We start from the raw sequence: 14385 nt of genomic DNA, 5'->3' as shown, positions 1-14385 counted from the left end.
GCTGCGCAGAAGGGGCATCATCATGATGTGCTAGTGCACCGATGTTGCCCCTTTCGGGATGCAAAAAGAAGCCCCCTTTCAGGGCTTCGTTTTGCTCTTTCCAGAGGCCGTGGCGTGTGATTGCTGCAGCCTCCATCTGGGGCAAACAGGGGTGGCATTCAGCCGCCCATCTGTATTGGCCCTTACCTCCAGTTGCTGTTAATGTGTGATAATATTTAAGTGATATGTATGTTACTCCAAGAAAGTGTATGTAGTGTAGTGGTTTGAATGTTGGATTATGACTCTGGAAACTAAGGGGCTGGACAGATGGGGAAAAAGGGACGGCAAGACATTGCCCCTTTCTGCCTCTGACGGGGGCCGCAGCAACCAAACAGTGCGGCCTCCAGGAGCCCTAAAAATACCCCACTCCCGGTAGGTTCTTTTTAGGGATCGCACGGGGCACCATTGCCACACTTGTGCACACCGATGATGTATTCATGGTGTGGCTCTGTTTGGACACTGTGCCATGTGTACGTCATCATGGCGCCTCCGTGTGGATGGGGGCGAGTCAACATGGTGACGGTGGCACGCAGTAGGGCTCGGGAGCGTGCAGACCCTCCATTCTCCCGAGCGCTAAAATCAGCCCCAGGCTGGCATATAGCGCCAGTCTTTACCGGGCCTAAGGCTGCATCTGCACTGCAAAAATAATTCAGTTTGACACAACTTTACCTGTCATGGCTCAATGCTACTGAATCCTGGTCTGAGTATGTCAGAAAACTAAAAAATCCAGAATTCCATAACATTGAGTCATGGCAGTCAAACTGCCTTATTTCTGCAGTGCAGATGCAGACCAAGGTATGAATCCCTAGTCAGCTATGGAAACCCGCTGAGTGACCTCAGGCAAGTCAGACAGAGGAATGTAATGGCAAAACACCTCTGAACAAATCTTGGGAAAAAAATTATCTCTGCAAGTTTCACTTTAGGCCCACCATACATCAGAAACACTTTGAAGGCACACAACAACAGCAACAAACATTCCTCTAAATGCTATTTGTAATGTTAGTAATATTTCAAAATTTCCCAAACAGGGGAAGTATTTTTTCACCTTCAAATACTAAACAATGGCAATGGTTTCTACACACATGACCTCACAACAATTCCCAATATCTGTAGCTGAACTGAACAGTTGCTACAAATTTAGCTCCAAATTTAATCTATGCATATAGCAACTAAAAGTTTTTTACTTTGTACTTGTAATAGCATTTAAAAAACTTTTGTATAATAAAATGTTAGCTGTAATTTATTTTTATTTGTTGCAATCCACCTTGGGTCTCATTTTGGGATAAACACAGTGTGTGTATGTGTGTGTCTATCTGTCTGTCTGTCTCTCTCTCTCTCTCTCAGTTTCTGAAACTGCTTAAGCCAGTTAATTCTCAACCTTTTGCTGTCCGTCCAAATTTTTAGATTCTCAGAATCTCTGACCATTGATCATTCTGACTGGAGCGGAAGTCCAAACCAGCTGGGGACCATACACTGAAAACTGTTGCATTAGATGAGCTATGGCAGCCTGAACAGCTGTTGCGGGGCCGCTTTTTAAACCTCACTGGCTGATTTTGTTTACAAACCTCACTTTGTAAACCCCAGAGGACCTCAATGGCTGATTTGAACCGCATAGCCTGTGGCTGCATCCACGGGGCACAAATAATCCAGTCAGACACCACTTTAACTGCCATGGATCTATGCTATGAAATTTTGGGGTTTGTAGTTTTATGAGCTATTTAACTCCTATATAAAATTATGTCAGAAAGCTCTGGTGCCACAACAAACTACAAATCCCAGGATTCCATAGCACTGAGTCATGACAGTTAATGTGGTGTCAAACTGGATTATTTCTGCAGTGCAGATGCAAGCTGTGCAAGTGCTAAAGAGACGAACCTGACAGTACATTATACTTCTCACGAACGTTTTCCTTTCCAACTCTGTAAAAGGGAGACACTGTTATTCATGAAATCTAGCTTGGTTTTATCCAAAGGCTCCCTTACTCCAGCAGAAAGAGCCTTTTCTTGAAGAGCAAGACATCAAACTGTTATCTGCAGTTTAATGCTGTTTACTTATTAAGAGCAAATACGTAATACCTAAATCCAGTGGTTTGTCCCACCTAAAGCATATCCAGTGAATCAAGAGAAGTTATATAAGCGTTGATTAGCAAGCTTTCATTGATTCAATGGTCTACTAACCATTGCTATGCTAACCACTGGATTTAGGCCTATTATTTTATCCAACAGAAATACATCACTGTCACCATGTATTATGAAACTTTATGAGATGAGCATTTTCAAATATGAAAGCATTTGGTAGAATGTCAATTTGGTTGGTCAGTCTATATTATGCTGCTAAGCATGAATCATATAACAGATTCTGTGTTGAGGTATACTAATATATTCCCCCTCTTCTTGAAGCAGTGTAGGAATTTAATTTATTTTTATTTTATTTATAGTCTGACCTTTGAAGGGGTTCAGGTCTGGTTAAGTTATAAAGGAGTATCTTTCCACTCATTTAGTTAGATTTAAACCCATGGGCCTTGATCTAGTTCTGCACTCGCTTAGCAGCTCAGCACCTTACAGCTATGGTTTTGCACAGAATGAGGATAGTTAAACCTCATTACTCCACTGAAGTGTGCACATGATACAACTGTGGCTGTCCTTGCATACAGTTTGCCTTTTTAATTCCAAGAAAGAAAATCAGTAATCCTCAAACCATAAATTCAAGATCAGTCATATAGAATTTTTTTCCAGTTCCAACAATTTAATTGTAGAAACATTGATCTGAATTGCACTAAACTGTATAAACAAAATCTATATTGAGCCAGATATGAAATTTATACAAAGTTTGGAAATATTTTATGTACTGTAAACTAAATTGATCCCTTGCTGGCTTAAAAAGATTAACAGATGGCTTGAATATAACCTGATGTTTTTTGATTATGCCCACATTGGGGGAGGGGAACCAATTCACACTGAGGTTATTGGATATCTCCAGTGGAGAGGTTTCAATGTCAGCTGGATCAGCTCTTGGTGATTATGTGCCAAGAACTGCCCTCTCATACAAACCGGAGTGCCTTTGAAAAACCTTAATGAGCTCCAGGCTTTGGCAGGAAAACATGAAAAATTATGGTCTTTCAACTGGATGATATTGTTTACAAAACAATTTAATCAGATGATATTCGTATTCTCTGTACAATGTCATACTGGTGTCTCTACACTATGACCCATACTAATATATTTTAATACTTCTGATCTATGGAGTGCCATACTATGGTAAAGCGGCTTCACGAAACAAAATTCCATTACAGTGCCTAGCTTTTTAAAAAAATAAAAATAAAATAAACATTAACAAATCAATTTAGAAAAAAGTCAAACAAAAAGAAGTTAACTACAAATATAACAAAAACACATAGATACATACATACATGAAACCATTATCCCTCACCCCTTCCCCACTGACTTTCTACACTACTCTTATGATCTCCAACTATGAAACCCACTTATGCCTCTATAGCTAATCCATCTTTTACAAACCAATTTTTCTATATCTTTCTAACTTAAATAACAATCACAATTATATAACCAACATTCTTTCAGAAAAGCTTTCCTATCTAGTCATCAAAGTCTACAATTTACAGATGTGTCCAGTTCTGGACACCACAATTCAAAAAGGATGTTGAGAAACTGGAGGATGCCCAAAAGAGGGCGACTAAAAAGGTGAAGGGTCTGGAAACCATGCCCTGTGAGGAACACCTTAGGTAGCTGGGGATGTTTAGCCTGGAGAAGCGAAGGTTAAGAGGTGATATGATAGCCCTATTTAAATACTTGAAGGGATGTCATATTGAGGAGGGAGCAAGCTTGTTTTCTACTGCTTCAGAGAACAGGACCCGGAACAATGGATGCAAGCTACAGGAAAAGAGATTCCAGCTCAACATTAGGAGGAATGTCCTGACAGTGAGGGCTGTTGGACAGTGGAACAAACTCCCTCGGAGTGTAGTGGAGTCTCCTTCATTGGAGGTGTTTAAGCAGAGGCTGTATGGCCATCTGTCGGGGATGCTTTGATTGAGAGTTCCTGCATGGCAGACTGGATAGCCCTTGCGGTCTCTTCCAACTCTACAATTCTATGATTCTACAATCACACTATCACACTTTTTTCATAAGGTTGCCATGTTTTCAAGTATGTCTGTATTAGATGTCCCATTCAACAGACTGGTCAACTGTGATGTAGTCAGGTCTCATAATTTTTCTATCCACTCCTTAATACTCAGGATATCCTTCTGTCTCCAGTATTTAGGATACAATATTCTTGCTGCTGTAACCATATAACAAATTAATATACTATGTTCATTCTCTAATTCCTTACTAAAATTCACCATATTTAAAAGAAACAGTTCCGGTCTAATTTCGACTTCAGGCTATGACACTGCCTTGTATTAAGAACATGCCTTCCTCCACCATAGAGGTGTGAGACGTCCGCCCTCAATGGAGATCCTACTAAATAAGAAAACCAGTTTTTCAGTCTTAGCAATGAATTATACACAAAAATACACCATCACAACCTTTCAGCATCTTTCAAACTCAACTTGGTACTCAGTTTTTCATATACGTGCCAAAAAAAGAAAAGTGTAAACTACCATTAAGCTTTATGGATTTTCATAGTATGGTCATATTTCAGTTCAGGAAATCATAATCTATTTGGATTTTCACTATGTAAATACTACTGTTCACTGCAAACTGTTTTTGTTCCACCATAAACATGCTTGGGATATAGGATTGGAAGTTCACTCTATCATTCTTGTTCACTGTATCCTGAGAACAAGATTTTAGTTTACATGGTGTTCTGACCATAGACTTTTTATTTCATTTCTATTTTGGTTATTTCACTAGTGCCATGTCATTGGCCTGTTCCAGACTGCCAAAATAAAGCTGCTTCGGGTCTCTTTGGAGGTATGCTGTTTAAATGATGCATACATCCTAAGAATCCGGAAGCTGCACCAAAGCTGCACTCCAGTGCTTAGGAATGGAGTGTGGCTTTGGCGCAGCCTCTGGACTCTTAGGACCCATGCATCATTTAAATAGCATACCTCCAAAGTGACCCGAAGCAGCTTTATTTTTGGCAGTCTGTAACAGGCCACTATATCTATTCCCCTTTTAAATCCTTTCTTGCTTTTAAATCCAGGTTTGGCTTTCTTTCTCCCAGTAATTTCTCTGGCCATCTTGACTCTTCCCATTGCCTATTAAATTCTGGTTCCTTTTGTGCTTAAACTCTTGTGAGGTAGAAAGATATGGCATAATTATTTTAACTAATCAGGGTATAATTATATTTATCTTAAAAATAAATGCATTAAGACTCATGGAGATCAGTCATCAGAGGTCTAACTGGAGCCAGAGCGCATCAACATCAAGCCCACAAGCCAATTTTTAGAAGAAAGTTAAAGTCGGATCCCATGAAACCAGAAATGGACCCTTCTGAATCCATACGATTTCCCCACTGAAACTACTGCTGTGTTGGAGATTTTCACCACTGAGGTTCAAAACACATTGCAGAAATAATCTAGTCTGAGACCGCTTAGTGTCCTGGCTCATGCTAGGGAATTCTGGGAACTGTAGTTTCGTGAGACATTTAGCCTTCTCTATCACAGAACTCTGGTGCCACAATAAACTACAGTTCTCAGGATTCCCTAGCACTGGGCCAGGGCTCTTAAAGTGGTTTCAAACTGCATTATTTCTGCAGTGTGTTTTGGACCTCAGTCATACATCTGAATAAAAGAAAAGAAAATTCTGAGCATTTGCAGACGATCTATTGTTCACTCAAGCAATATGTATCTTTTTGTGTTATGTATCTTGTTGTAGCTGTTTAAAACCTACACTACCGGGGCAAAAATCTCCCACAAGGCACTCCAGCATGTATTTGGTTGTTGAGTCCCATTCTCAGAGAAAGATGGGACATGAATCCAATAAACAAACTGGTTTTAACTATGCTGTTTTTCACTTATGTTAAAACTAGTATTAACATTATTTAACTGAGTTAAAGACAATACTGTTCAGGGTAGCGTTCCCAGACGTTATGTGATTGTTACTCAATTTTATTTTAATTTGTAGTGTGCTATATTTTACTTTTAAGTAAATTAACATTAAGATGTACAGTATTAATATGTATTCTGTTTAATTATTTTTGTAGAACGTACACCATAGGTAGGTTTATTTTATCTATTTTTATTTTATATCTATTAATTGCATGATTATTATCTGATGTTACTTTAATTTGTTGTCTGCCCTATTTTATTGAATGTTAGCATGTACTAATATGTATTATATTTAATTATTTTTGCAGAACATATGCCATAGGCAGGTTTATTTTACCTATTTTAATTGTATATACAGCACTGTGTAAATTTAGTGTTATATAAAGCTTAATAATAATAATAATAATAATAATAATTTAATTGACTGTATGTACAGCACTGTGTAAATTTATAGTGCTTTATAAATAAAGCTTAATAATAATAATAAATTGCAGCTGCTTATTTCTTTCTTTCCTTCTAATGCAGAGGAGAGACTGAAAATGGCACTGGGAATAAATTTATTATGTGCCATCAGACTTAATGGTGACCTTATTGTGGGGCTTTTTTGTTTTGTTTTGTTTTGGCGAGGTTTCTTCACAAACTTTATTTATTTTGTTTCTATATCATAATATGTATTTCTATATATTATTATCTCTATTATTTTACTTATATCTCTATTATTATTTATATTATTTTATTTTATTTCTATGCTGCCTTTCTCCCAAAAGGGGCCCGAGGGCAGGGGGAAATGTCTCATTAACCATTTGTAATCCGCTCTGAGATCCTTTTGGCTGAAGAGCGGGGTATAAATACTCTAAATAAAATATTATATTATATATTATGATGATATATTATGTTTTATATATATATATATGTGTGTGTGTGTGTGTGTGTGTGTATACTATTAAAATAAAATAAAAATAAAATAAATAAGGGCTTTGCCATGGCCTTCCCATGTGGCTGAGAGAGTGTGACTGGCCCAAGTTACAAATAAAATAAATTATATATATATATATATATATGTGTGTGTGTGTGTATATATATATTATCATACTATATTATACATCATATTAAATAAAATAAAAATAGAATAAATAAAGGTTTTTCCCAAGGCCTTCCTTCCATGAGGCTGAGAGAGTGTGACTGACTGGCCCAAGGCCACCCAACATGGATTCGAACCCAGGGCTCCAGAGTCCAAATTTTCCAAAAGCCACGGAGCCACAGCGGCTCATTTAAAATAAATGAAATAATAGTATGAAATATGAAATAAGTCTCTGGTTTTGCATCCTGGGCGACGGAGACTTTGGCCGTTTGCTCCTCAGAGCAGTCGTCGTCGCGGCCTCCATTTCCCCTGGCGTTCGTGACTAGGGAAGCGGCGAGCGAGGCCTACTCTGTGAGGGAAAAGGGAGACGACGAGGAGGAGGAGGAGGACTGAGGCCCGCCCGCCTGAACCCTGCCCTCCGCCCTCTGACCGCCTCAGCAAAGAGGAGGCGGCGCCGCCATTATCGCCGCCGCCGCCGCCGCGGCTGTCCTCCTCCTCCCTCACAGCGCCGCAGCGGCGGCTGAGGGACTTGGGGAGGAAGCTTTGCCCGGCGAGGAAGGAGGCCTGAGCCTCCGAGGAAGGAGCGAAGGGAAGGAGGTGGCCCGCAGCGCTCCCTCAGCGCAAAGGGGCCCACGGCGGCCTCAGTCTTTGCGGCCTCTCCTTCTTCCCTAAAGACCCATTTGCCCCGCTCAGATTTGGAAAGAGTGCAGGGAGGCCTGGCGGTGGCCCCATTTGCAAAGCGGGACGCCTGTGTGTGTGTTGTGTGTTGTGTGAGGTTGGTTTCCCTCTCAGGAGGAACTCCTCCTCCTGCCCTCCATTTTCACTAGGCACCGGCTCTCCTTCTTCTTCCTCGCCCCAACTCTGGATGCTCTCTGCCTCTTACCTGAGGAAGACCTAAACGCCCAGAGGGAAGCCACAGCTATAACAACAACAACAATACATTATTGTTGTTGTTAGTTACTATTACCATTTGGTTATTGAAAGCCTATAGGATAACTGAGGAAGCCCTGATTATTATTATCATTATTTGAAAGCCTATTATCCTTATCATTATTTGGTTACTGAAGGACTATTATCCCTATTAGTATTACTATTAGGTTATTGAAAGACTATTATCCCTATCATTTGGTTATTGAAATACTATAATCCCTATTAGTATTATTTGGTTATTGAAAGACTTTTATCCCTATTATTATCCCTATTATTACTATGTTATTGAAAGCCTATTATCCCTATTACTATTATTTGATTATTGAAAGCCTATTATCCCTATTATTATTAGGTTATTGAAAGACTATTATCTCTATTATCCCTATCATTATTTGATTATTGAATTATTATTTGGTTACTGAAATACTATTATCCCTATTATTATTATTAATAATAATAATTTGGTTATGGAAAGCCTATTATTCCTTGTTTTCTTGAGGTGAGGGGCTTTTGGTGGTGGAAGAAGGAAGGATGGAAAGTGTAGACACAACCAGGCTTAATATGAATTTAACATCAGAGGATAACTGAGGAAGCCCTGAATCCCAGAGAGAAACCCCTCCACTACTACCATTATTATTATTATTATTATTATTATTATTAGGTTATTGAAAGCCTGTTATCCCTAGTTTTCCTAGCTTGGCTTTCAGAAATGTTGGTGGAGGTGGAAGGAGGGAGGATGGAACGTGTTGACACAATCAGGTGTAAAATGAATTTATTTCAGAGGCTACCTGAGGAAGCCCTAAGTCCCAGTGAGAAATCCCACTTTTCTTTGGTTATTGAAATCCAGTTATCCCTAGTTTTCCTAGGTTGGCTTTCCTAAAGGTTGGGGATGCTGGTGGAAGAAGGAAGAATGAAAAGTGGAGAGACAACCAGGCTTGGAATGAATTTATTTTGAAGGATACCTGAGGAAGCCCTATGTCCCTTTGAGAAATCCCACTTTTTCTTTGGCTATTGAAAGCCTATTTTCTCTACTTTTCCTAACCTAGCTTTCAAAATGTTTGGGGGTGATGGTGGTGGAAGGAAGGATGGAAAGTGTAGACATTACCAGGTTTAAAATGAATCTCTCTCCTTAGCAGGTGGTATAAAATTGCAGGGGAGGAATGGAAGTTGAAGGGATTTTGTAGGAAGATTGACCTGTCCACCTGCTGTTTGGCTCCTGGCCAAGGAGCCGGTTGGGACCTACACATGTATTTTGTAAGGCTTAGGTGAGCCTCCACACCACCATTCGGTGTATTTTTCAGCTTTGTAAACGCCAACATCAAACCCAATACTATGTTGGCAGAGCAGACCCAGAAGTGGTTCCCAACTCACGTGCAAGTTACTGTCCTTCAAGCCAAAGATCTGAAGCCAAAGGGCAAAAGTGGCACTAATGATACCTATACTATCATCCAGTTGGGAAAGGAAAAGTACTCCACCTCGGTGGCTGAGAAGACGCTGGATCCTGTGTGGAAAGAAGAGGCCTCCTTTGAGCTGCCTGGATTGCTGATGGAAGGCAATTCTGAGAAATACATCCTCTACCTGATTGTCATGCACAGGTCTCTTGTTGGGCTTGATAAGTTTCTGGGACAAGTGGCAATAAACTTGAATGAAATCTTTGAGGACAAACTTAGAAGGAAAACAGAGTAAGTTTTATTTTATACATATATTTATAGATGATAACCTTACATGAAAGGTTTACTTTTACACCTCCATGAGCAGACAGGAAATTCTCCAAACCGATAACCTGTAGAAAATTAATAGGTGCATGCATACACTTTTTCTTGTGCTTATCTGTGGGCTTCTAGTTTGGATTTTAAATGAATGCATACAAATATGTGGCCACATGCAATTATTTGCAAATGTTAGGTGGGGGCCACCAAAGAATTATGGATTTTTGCTGCGTAGCCTCTTTAAAGTCACAAGTTGTGTTTTAAAGTCACAAGTTGTGTTTTGTTACAGTGTAGCACCTTTTCATATATGAATGATTACATGCATCACTATGCATCTAGATGCATCACTATTCATTACATAGCATTCCATTGAATGGAATTGATTCCAGTTGAAGGAATGAATTTTGTTCATTTCATCATATTAACTGTTGTTCCATTTTGGGAAGACAAGTGTAACTTATAAATGCAGTCACTAAACAAATGAATGAAATTAACTAATGAAGCTCTTAGTAGTGTACACCTGAGTGGCTGTGGAAACCAGTTGCAAATGCAATATAGCTACTACTTTATTGCCATGGTTATTTGAAAAATGTAAACATTTCTTTTGTGAGCCGCCTTGGGTTCCTTTGGAAGAAAGGTGGCATAAAAATGAAGTAAAATAAATAAATAAATATGGTGATAACATCTTGGTATACCTGCATATGAATTTTTGTAGGTTCCTATAGGTCCTATGCCAAGCTATTTTCAGAAGTACTTCGTGCCTGCTCCAGCCATAGGCTTGCCATTTGCAGTTTCAGCTTCTGCCGAAGACAAGCCCTGGCTTTTTCAATGGACACATGCGCACGTGGCAGTGCAAGCAAGAGCGTTCGTCTATTGAAAAGAATAGGACTTAAGGACCCACATTTTTTGCTATCTGTGGGGAAGAGGGGGGAGCAGGGTCCGGAACAGATCCCCTGCAGATAGCAAGGGCATACTGTATTACTATAATAAAAAATTCTATGCATTTTTATTGGGTAACCCTATTCCTCATTCATCCATACATCATCAGCATTCTAGCTTTCAACATGATAAACTTGTTCCTATACAGTGGGACCTCAGTATCCATGGAGGATATGCTCTGGACCACCACCACCCCGCGGATCCCAAAATCTGTGGATGCTCAACCCCATTGTCCCAGTGATTGCATGTGCATGCAGCCATGCCACCATTAGGGACAACAGGACTTCAAGTAAGCCCCTGTTGTTCCCAATGGTGGCTGCATGCACGTGCCGCCACTGGGGAGAATGGGGCTGTCCTTAATGGCAGCTCGGCTATGTGCACATGCTGCCATTGGGGACAATGTCGTCCGCAGATGCTCAAACCCCAACAGCGGCGGGGAGGCAAAGAAAGGGGCCGCTTGGCCCCTTTCTCTTTTGTGTCTCTGGCCCAGCCGTGTAAAGGCTGCGCCAGCGACACAAGCAGCGAAAGGAGCTCCAAAACGGAGCTCCTTCCGGCACCGCTAAAAGGGCGCCACAAGCGCCCTGCGGCGGCGCCCGCGCCGCTCCATTTGGAGGCAGCGCGGCTGTAACGTCATAATGGCAGCGCCCATGTAGACAGGGCACCACCATTACAACGCTGTCGTTAGGTGCTAGAGCTGCGGGGCATCTGGAAAGGACGCCCCGAGGCAACCCTAGCATGTGTCCAGGCCGGTGCAAAGTGCCGGTCTGGATACCTCCAGAATTACTTACTCAAGAAAGCATACAGTGCAATGGACCCAAATACTGTAGTGATACCAGATTCTCCCTGATATTGCAAGCTAAGCAGGGTGAGTTTTGGTTAGTACTTGGATGGGAGACTGCCAAGGAATACCAGATGCTGTAGCTATATTTCAGAGAAACTGGCAAAACTACCTCTAAGTATTTCTTGTCTAAGAAAACCCTATGAAGTTCATGGGTCACTAGTCAACAGACGACTTGTAGGCACATGTCTACATATTCATGCACAGTAGGACAAAATGGTATAATCAAAATCATTTTATTAGAGATAAGTGATTAGTCATTTTCAAAACCATTATATATATTGTGGAAACGAATTGACAAAAGCATGGTGTGTGCGGCACTGCTTTGCAGTAGTTGTTTTTTTTATATCCTGTTCTATTCTGTGAAACTAGGAAGCAGATCACACAGCTTCAAGTGGAGTATTAAATCATACATGTACACTCATCCCTCCATATGTACGGCTTTGATATTTGCGGCTTTGCTTATTCACAGATTTGATTAATATGTTCTCTCTAGGAATATCTAGGTACTCCAGTGCAACTCTATAGTCAACTTTAACTAAATGTTGCACTGAAAGACCGAGAGATTCCTAGAGAGAATACTCCACTAGGCCTTTGTAGCTCCTCTAGAGCAGTTCTATGGTCAGTGTCTGTTGGATGTTCACCACAGAGTTGCATTGGACGACCTAGAGATTCCTAGAGAGGTGTCCTCTCAGGTAAAAACATGGTGTTTTTGTTATTTGCGGCTTTCCCATATTCACGGGGGGTCTTGTGCCCCTAACCCTAGTGAATATGGAGGGACAAGTGTATTGAGTTTCATTTGGTATGTTCAAAGCTATTACAGTGCACTCGTGCCATACGTGGGTGCACTATACATGGCTTCCAGCTTATGTGGCGATAAAAATAATGGTGTGTGCATGCACCTCGTTATTTCCAATGGGACATGAGCATACACGGATTTACACTTACGTGGGGGATCTAGAATGTAAGGGGAGGGCCCACTGTACTACATTACTTCCTTTTTTGTCCCTTTGATGAATGAGAAGACTAACAATTTTTAAAATTCAAATGCAGAATTGTGCATGCAACATCTCCCTATTCAAATGGTTCTATTTGAGTACAGTAGTCCCTTCCCTTACGCCGGGGATCTGTTCTGGACGCCTGCGCCCCCCCCCCCCCCGCGTAAGAGAAATTGCACGTAAGCTGAAGCCCCATTAAAGCCAATGGGATTCGTACTTGCAGCGGCACAGTGATGCGGCTGCACGTGCACACCATTAGTGTCTCCGGTGCGCAGCGCAAGTTCTTCCAGTGCGGTTTCCAGCGGGCGCACTATATTATATATCAACTTAATAATAATGAACAGGCACCCCTTTGCTCTTCCATAGTACATTTGTCTAATTGGTGATAACTTCCATTTTGTACTTAGGGTGGAATGGGAGAGGAAGCACTGTTTAAATAAGAGCACTGAAATGAGCGGAGTGGCTCAGTAAAGAGCACTGATTCAGACATCTCAAAATAATTTTACAATACGTTTTACAAGTTTTCAGCACTGTGTACATATTACAGTCAGCCCTCCATATCCCCGATTCTTTATTCATGGATTCAAGCATTCACAGCTTTAAAATATTCAAAAATTATATCGATTCCCAAAGCAAACCTTGATTTTGCCATTTTATGGTGGTAGAATTCAAAGATATAGCCATGTTAGTCTGTAGAATCATTATGTAGAGGGATCTTGTAGTACCTTTGAGACAAACTGAAAGAAAGATGTTGGCAGCATGAGCTTTCGTGGGCTTCACTCTACTTCCTCAGATGCTTTTGGTGGAGTGGAAGTCCCTGGCTTCACTCCACCAAAAGCATCTGAGGAAGTAGACTGAAGCCTATGAAAGCTCATTCTACCAACATCTTTCTTTCAGTTAGTCTCAAAGGCAATTTGCCATTTTATATAAGTGGCACCGTTTTACTGTGTCAGTGTATTTAATGGGGTTTGTACATCCATGAATTTTAGTATCCATGGTGTGTCCTGGAACCAGACCTCAGTAGATATCAAGGGCTCACTGTAGTGGCAGAAACAGGTGGTTGCCAATTTTGAAACAATCCAAGATCATAATTCATCCTCAGATCTTGGCTTATTCCAAAATTTATAATCATTGGCTAAAACAGCAGTTCAAGTAGAAGGGATCAATCATGGATTGTGCAAAGGGCTCTGTACACAGGGAAAAGGTTTCTTCATATTGCAGGCCACCACAACAAGGTGTAATGTAGTATGAATGTCGTCATTATGTTGCAGACATACAACTGAAAAAGAGAGCCAATTGGCTATATCACCTAATTTCAAATGGGGATACTGCCGTTCTTTAGCCTTGCGAAAACTAAACAAGGTTCCCTGAAGGAGAGCTTTCCACTACTACCAATTATCTTCTGCTGTGTGCAGCCATACGAAGGTGTTTTGGTGTGTTATAATCATTCACATGGGATGGTGGTGAAATCAAACATCTTGGTGTGTTGAATAGTTGTACTTTCTACTATACAGATTGTGGCAGAATGTATGGGTTCCTCATTAGACAAATCTGTGCAAAAATATCTATTATTCAAAGGATGTGCCTATTACCTCTCAGTCAGTAGGGCTCTGAGGCAATGCATAAAGCTTTAAGTTAGAAAATGTATATTTCCATGATTGGTTTTTCTCCCAGGACGTTGTTTACTACCAATATCTAATATTTGTATGCTTTGAAAATAATGTACAGGAAGTCACTGTTGTGTCTGATGTATATATTTATGGCTAGCAGCATGTTCTGTATTGTAGATTAGATGGTATCAGCCTGGGGAACCTCAGCCGTGCAACTTTTGCATGTTTAAG

General features: G+C 40.6%; 1 protein-coding gene across 3 annotated transcripts in view; it reads left to right on the top strand.

Annotated features, from left to right (window-relative positions):
- The first annotated feature begins 8145 nt into the window (after positions 1-8145).
- Positions 8146-14385, top strand: part of RAB11FIP2 (RAB11 family interacting protein 2) — a 51236-nt gene continuing 44996 nt past the window's right edge. For all 3 annotated transcript variants that reach the window (XR_016280059.1, XR_016280060.1, XM_089510020.1), the window contains exon 1: positions 8146-9742. Coding sequence is in view for 1 of the 3 variants with exons in the window: in XM_089510020.1 (XP_089366146.1) it covers positions 9393-9742 (350 nt within the window). In the remaining 2 variants the exon portion in view is untranslated. The remainder of the gene's footprint in view (positions 9743-14385) is intronic.

Source organism: Sceloporus occidentalis, unplaced genomic scaffold (assembly GCF_023333645.1).
Source record: "Sceloporus occidentalis isolate IW3139 unplaced genomic scaffold, rSceOcc1.0.p SCAF_2, whole genome shotgun sequence".
In the NCBI taxonomy this organism is placed as follows: Eukaryota; Metazoa; Chordata; class Lepidosauria; order Squamata; family Phrynosomatidae; genus Sceloporus; species Sceloporus occidentalis.
Note: the sequence above shows the minus strand (reverse complement) of the source record. Positions and strands in the feature narration are given on the sequence as shown.